General features: G+C 34.0%; 1 protein-coding gene across 1 annotated transcript in view; it reads right to left on the bottom strand.

Annotated features, from left to right (window-relative positions):
• Positions 1-7,667, bottom strand: part of LOC110467479 (neuronal acetylcholine receptor subunit alpha-10-like) — a 65,083-nt gene that overhangs the window by 15,016 nt on the left and 42,400 nt on the right. Inside the window, exon 5 of the mRNA XM_021524683.1 lies at positions 2,124-2,233. Within this exon, the coding sequence (XP_021380358.1) occupies positions 2,124-2,233 (110 nt within the window). The remainder of the gene's footprint in view (positions 1-2,123; positions 2,234-7,667) is intronic.

The following is a 7,667-nucleotide window of genomic DNA, read 5'->3' on the forward strand; positions in this document are numbered from 1 at the left end:
GGGGGGGGACACAAAACAAAATGTATGTACACCTGTATTTAAATACTCTGGTTTACGAAAAAGTAATATACTTATGTGTCAATTAAGAAATGGTGCTAGTCAACTTAATTATGATCTGTTTAAAGATCACTTGAAAAATAGTCCAAACTGTCATTGTAGTCATGCAATTGAAAACTCTTACCATTTCGTTTTGAATGTCCTCTCTATACAAATGAACGGCAAACTCTTATGCAGGATCTTATATAAAATAATGTAGATTTCCATAATACAATATCTTTAAATACTATTCTAAATGGTAACACTAATAATACTGATTTACAGAACAACCAATTGATGGAGTGTGTGCATAAATGGATTAATGCTACAGGACGGTTCAAATAGATTAAATTAAGTTAAATATACAAGCTGTATGTGGTTGATGTATTGTTTGTATTCTGTAAGATAAATTCATTATTTCTGTTGATAATGGATAATTTATATATATATATTTACATATAATATACCAAGGTTGATTGACCACCGGGCAGCAAATGTCCAGGGACTTTATGCGGTCATGACACCTAAGGTATGTTGGAGTAATGTAAATTAATAGTTATAATTTATTTAATTATTGAAAAACTAATGAGATATTATAAAATATCAAAATGCCATATATTTGTATCCTTTGAACTAGTGTACTTTGTTATCATATGTTATGCTCAAATGCACATTAATTTAAAACAAATATAAACTATATTAAATAAACCAACAAACCCATGCCAGTAGGAACATATGTGGTGTTGGAGTGTATGAGTGTGTGTTCGAGTTTTTCTTGTGTTCTTATAGAATCAGTTATGATTTCTTTTTGTGCTTTTTATCTGTTTTCTTTCGGTTCATTTTCTATAGGATTTTCCAACTCATCTCAAGACATATCTACTTCAAATAAGTCATGGTACATTTTTTATCAGCATACATGCATGTATCAGTTTTGCTTTGTAATATATTGTATGTTGCCGCAGCAAAATTTTAGTGGCTCAAGGTCAAGACGTATACCATATATTTAATTCGATTTGGAATACTGTGTATATCCATAACGGTATATTTAATTCGTCTTGACATATATTTTACAACTGTATTAAATATTAATATCGCAAAGTTTATATATTTTTTATTTATTTTTTTATCTTAAGTCCATATATCACATGAAATAACGAAAGTTTGTAGAAACATGAAAATATTATTCCAGCCTAATTATATTGTATATTACGTCGCAATAAATATACCCAAGTGTCACGAGATGAGTTGAAATATAATGTATGTATGTAAATATTGTATTCAATGTCTTCAACTATCAAAAGTATGCTGGAAGCCATGGAGAGAGCGTACATAGGCAAAGCGTGTTGCTCAATCCTTTTGTTTAATCAATAAAATATATTTGAAATGAAACAACAACACAAGAACACAAGCGTAGAGTGTAAAACTATACAGAACTAAATAAGTATTTTGTACCGCCAGAGGCTGTCAAATTTTTAAAGCAGGTCGGTAGCATTTAAAGTGGATATGTAAATAAAATGTGGAAAACGTTGTTGTCATTAAGTTTTGATTCTTTCCTCTTTTGTTTTACTTTGATTTCGGGCGGAATACACACACAAAAAATAAATAAAAAAAAATGCCGTTTGGAAATCAGAAGTTGCAGTCTACTTGGTAATTTTCTACGCAAAATCATTATAAAAAATGTGGCCATGTACTCTCAATAAAATACCCCCTGTGTGGTAAAGCCTGTTTCATTATCGATTATAAAGGAAAAGATTCTGAACAATTAACTTCTTATTCATTAGGGACTTGTTTGGGATACATTGAACGGTAAATAATCATGTTTTTGGAAACACATATTCTTAGCAATTTCAATTACTATCTAATGGGTTTTTTTATAAAAAAAAATGAATATCTACTCGACAACATTAACATGCGTCACAAGATAGGCAGATAGGGTGTCTCAAATGAAATATAATGGACATATGTCTTTTATATTGACCGTCTTCCGTCGTTGAGTTGTGTGTACCTGCACATACTATTGTCTAATTCTCAGATACATAATTCTTATCTTGACAATTCTTCCTAGGATTGCGTGCCTAATGACTTACTTGTTGTAGATAAAGGTATCGGGAAGCCACACATTTCTGGCGGGAATCCGAAGGGAACGGATACTGTTGAAGACGACGGGGTCCCAATAGAGATTCTCGTCAGCCCATTCCTGTAAAACCAACATATGTTTCCACCGATATTTATATATATTGAAAACCCTTATAATTACACCGGTAAGCAGCGTCACCGATTTGTATTGCACTCTCATGAACTTAACACACATACACACTTACGCACGAACATGCATTGACGAGTTTATCTTTTTATCTAACTATTTCTTCTGTTTATAAATATCTTAGTTATGAAGTGAGTTATTAATGCAAATCAAGGTATATTTACCCAAAACCCCCACCCCCACCCCCACCCAATCCTTGCTTTGGACGCACGCACTCACATACTCACATACGCAACACACCCTCATTTACACCCACACACAGTAAGTAACAAGAATTTACAGTTACACTTACTTACATCTATATACATATACAGTGCACATACACATTTCCAACCACGCAGAGGGTATTTCAAACAAGTTGAACTTATCGCTTAAAATGCATCTACTTGAGTTCAAAGTGATCACTTTCAGCCATATCTGTATTTGTCTGTAAGATTGAAAGATAAACTTCATCATTTTGAAAAAATATTTATTTTAAGAAACTTGAGACGAAATCGGTCACGTTTTAATCGTGTACAGTATATATAATAACTATACCATGTCCTTGAGTAAAGGTGTATAATTATTTTAATAACATAAAGTACATTTGATGATATGCGTGTAAAACCAGTAGAACTTCCAAGTATATGAGATTTAATGGAATCAGATTTTGTACAAATCCAGAGAGCTGGCAACCTGCTGCGATATCAAAGATAATGTAGGTGGTGCTTTACGGGAGTCTAAAACCGTCGATTCCTCAGAATTTTCTCACACTCGGAGCTTACCTGTTTATTAGTCCTTAGCAACGTCTTGGATACCTTTACATGTGTATCTAGGTGCAAATCAATGTATGGGCATTTTCTGTTATCCGTTTTTGTCATACTATAGGAAAGAGATCAGCTGCCTTGTTCAAAGTTTATTAGTGTAGCATTAATTTCAACAGATGCTTTCTGAAAAAGATTTTTTTCCATTTTCCAAAATCAGTTCAAAATAATCCTCTGGTATTTTATTTTCTATATTAATTCCATTCCATTTTTTAATTAAATACAAAGATCTATATTTAGTAATCGACGAAACGTTTGATTTAACAGACGGACAGCGGAGTGTTCAAGATGTTGTGGTAAGTCGCAGATCATTGGGCTTTAGATGTTAATTGCCTAACGGAAGTGTATTCGAGATACTGGCAAAAGCATTATATTTGCATACTTAGTCTTATATCTTTTTAATCATAGCTCTGAACCTTGTTTGAAGAATGTTCATTTTTCCCAAATTCGTGCAGTTTTACCGGACATTAAAAACGGGCAAACCCTGTCAATTGTCCGAATATAAATCTCTTAGCTTATACCTTATATAAACTAATTAACCCAGTAATAAATCGCCATGTCTCTTGGTTTTAAAACATCCACATGGTGTGTCAGGTCCTGTTGGAAGTTCTAACAAAGTGCAAAATAAATACACAACATAGAGACTCCCTCCAAATCACACAGGTTCTCCAGCAAGACAAATAATCATAATCATTAATTCCCCATAGACATGCAGTACCGCTCAATTCAGCTCTATTCTTTTCAGGAATTTCCTGGTAGTTTAAAAGTAATCATTTCACGCGTTGCTTGCGAAATTGATGCTTTTAAATTTAATCTAAAATTTCAGATCTTCACAATTATGTTTCCGTGTCGGTAATTTGAAAATGAAATTTGAAAATATCGATATCCCGTGTGCTTGTTGAATTGTGAACATGACAAGAAATTATAGACGCTAACTGCACGCCTGCTGAATCCCGCAAAGGATCCGAATGCAGACGGTAAATGGTCGTTTTGTACTTTTAGAAAAGACCAACGTTCGCAACATCATTATTTTTTGCGGTTTTAAGGAAGCAAAGTTCCAAAAATTCAACCCAACTGCTCATGTTACTGGTAAAACTGCCTACAATTTCAATACTGCCCATAAATGCTTTTCACGTAATCGCGAGAATAACACTGCCCGAAATCAGAGAGGTATACAGTAGTAAATCAATCAAAAATGTATGCCTATGCTCACTATGGTACTCCATTCTTGTCCCTTGTCATGGCTTTGAACATTCGTATACGATCATTAGAAAATTCCACAACTATATTTACTTTGTTAAATCCATGCAACATTCGGTCTGATCCTGATAGGTACGAGTATGACGTTTCATAATAAAATGTGAAAGGAAGTTACGCTCTATTAAAGCCTAACAATATTTTGTCCGTTGACCTGACCTTTGACATAAGCTTATGAACTTAAGAATGCTACGCGACTCGGGCACAATAATCAGGGGCAATTAGAACATGCGCAAAATAAGATACCTAACTATTTCTCACATAAAACTTTGACAGACAGAAACCTCAATTAAGAAAACACATTTTCCCAGAAGAAGACATCGTTTCATGAATCAACCTTGTCGATTTAAATTGTGTACCTCGTTCATTGTGATCTATGCAAATGTGAAAAGGGATTGGTTTGATGGAGTCGGTTGACATTTTACAGACAGTTTAATTTTGAATGCAGCATAAATCGTCTTACCGGACACTTTAATGGTAACACAATTATACTAACGGTAATAAACGTTCTCATGATCTGTACATCATTGCAGTGACCTTGACCTTCACGATGTTTACAACTAGAATCCAGGAGGAGGTTTCCTTAGTCATCTCGATATTTGTTGTGCATTGCCAGTTACAAGCGTCTTTCTGACAATGCAGGATAACATTTCTTTCATAATATAACTATAGGATGATAAATAGCAATCCCAAATCCTATCTTTATGCCTTTAGATGTTTAAGGTAAAGAAAATTAACAACTTAAACTGTAATTTTGTCATTGTCACCATCATGAAATAATGGTATAAATTCCTTTCAAAAGAAATATTACATAAAAATCGCATTAGCATGCATTTAATAGAATAGTAACTGTTCAATTTGGTATATTTTCATTTGATTTAACGTCCTATTAACAGCGAACGTCAATTAAGGTTGTGTTTTTTTTCTTTCTTGCGATAGAGCAGATCTAGATCTGATGACGACTTAAGAGTGCTTCTTCACTGAAATACCATGTCAAAGGCACTCAGCACAGCAATCCGCCCAGACAAATTATACTGACAACGGGTTAACTAGTAGCTGCGATTTCCCTAAATGCTGAACATTAAGCAGGGGAATAACAACAACCATGTTAAGGACTTGTCCAGGCTTTGGGACAAAACCTATTGCCCACCCCACTTGCTAACACTCAATACTAAGATTAAAAGTGAGGTATTGCCAAGCAAGGCACTAGGAAACAAAACAAGATCTAAAATGTCGTAATTCAGGCAGCAGATCAATTGTGGTTTCTTCCTTGTCCCCTTCGCAGATAACAAAGGAAAACCCCCAATTCTGCAGAGGGCCCCACATTAGTCGCCTTTGTCAAGATGTGGTGGGATACAGAGGGCCACACATTAGTCGCCTTTGTCGGGACTTTCCCCGAAACTGCAGGGGAGGTAGTTGTTTGAGTTTGAATGTTTGGAAATGAAATAAAAAGAAAATTAACCTGTATGAGTCAAACCCATGACCTTCACATTTTTAAGCCAACACCTGACCAATTTTGCCAAATATGAATTTTTCATGAGCCGAAAAGCATATCAAAAGCTTGAATCTTGGGTAACTTACTCTTAGGCAGAAAAAAACTACGTTTGATTGTTTGTCTTATATAAAGAGGGAAGACTACTTAAAATGAAAAAAATAGACCTCTGAAGGGAACTCCTTTTCGTGAATATAACTGATTCAGTAGTACCATTTACCTTTAAAGACACCTTGCGTCAGTTGTGAAATAATATTGTTCAAAGTAAAACTTTCGAAATCCCATGCACTCGCCACATAAACTGTGAGAAGAGGCCAACCAGAACTTTGCATACGGGTTTTTTTCTTTTTCTTCTACAGAGCAGACATCACAAGGTAAACACCCACTACTATAGCTACAAAACAACTTCCTATCCATCATGAATGTTTAGACATATTTCCCAATGCCGTTTAGTACGAAAATATGGCTAACACATTCTGGTTAGGGACCGGAAACTATACAGGATGACATGGTTGTGTATCAAAACATTTCAGATAAAACATTCATGTACGTCGTAGGTATTTTTTATTCTGGTTTTAGTTTGGACGTCAGCGTTCTGTTTAATGGTGCAGGTGATGAAGAAAGTTCTACTGGCAGCATCTACTTACTAAGGGTTTTCATTTACCTAATTCAACCTATACCATGATTTAAGCAACTTTACCTTACATAAACATGTAGAGTTTTGTATTATTTTGAAAATGTGGAAACATTACAACTATGAAGAAAAGAAGATGATAAGAGGAATAAATTTCCGTTTTGAAATCTAAAGAGTGTCATCGAAGGAGGTCACAAATAACTCAAATTAACAGCAAATACATGTATAAGACATAATATTGCATTGTTTCTTGAAACCTTTGAGTTTTTTGAAGATATTTCAGATACATGTATATGTGATATATACACTCTGTTTCGATCGTTTTCACGAAGATCTTCTCATGCTCAAGCCCTCTTTTTCTTATTCCGGTAAGAAATTAATAAAAACAAAATGTTTGTGTAATACACAGTTACGTTGTATAAGATAGTTGTACTTTGTGTGATACACATTTACGCTGTATAAGATATTTGTACTTTGTGTGATACACATTTACTTTGTATAAGATAGTTGTGCTCTGTGTGATACACAGTTACGTTGTATAAAATAGTTTTACTTTGTGTGATAAACAGTCACGTTGCATAAGATATTTTTACTTTGTGGGATACACATTTACGTTGTATAAGATAGTTGTACTGTGTGAGATACACAGTTACGTTGTATAAGATTGTTGTACTGTGTGAGATACACAGTAACGTTGTATAAGATAGTTTTACTTTGTGTGATACACAGTTACGTTGTATAAGATGTTTTGACATTGTGTGATACACAGTTACGTTGTATAAGATAGTTGTGCTCTGTGTGATACACAGTTACGTTGTATAAGATAGTTGTGCTCTGTGTGATAAACAGTTACGTTGTATAACATAGTTTTACTTTGTGTGATACACAGTTACGTTGTATAAGATAATTGTGCTCTGTGTGATACACAGTTACGTTGTATAATATAGTTTTACTTTGTGTGATAAACAGTTACGTTGTATAAGATATTTTTACTTTGTGGGATACACATTTACGTTGTATCAGATAGTTGTGCTCTGTGTGATACACAGTGACGTTGTATAAGATGTTTTTACTTTGTGTGATACACAGTTACGTTGTATAAGATAGTTGTACTTTGTGAGATACACAGTTACGTTGTATAACATAGTTTTACTTTGTGTGATACACAGTTACGTTGTATAA

Source organism: Mizuhopecten yessoensis, unplaced genomic scaffold, assembly GCF_002113885.1.
Source record: "Mizuhopecten yessoensis strain PY_sf001 unplaced genomic scaffold, ASM211388v2 scaffold11173, whole genome shotgun sequence".
Classification (NCBI taxonomy): Eukaryota; Metazoa; Mollusca; class Bivalvia; order Pectinida; family Pectinidae; genus Mizuhopecten; species Mizuhopecten yessoensis.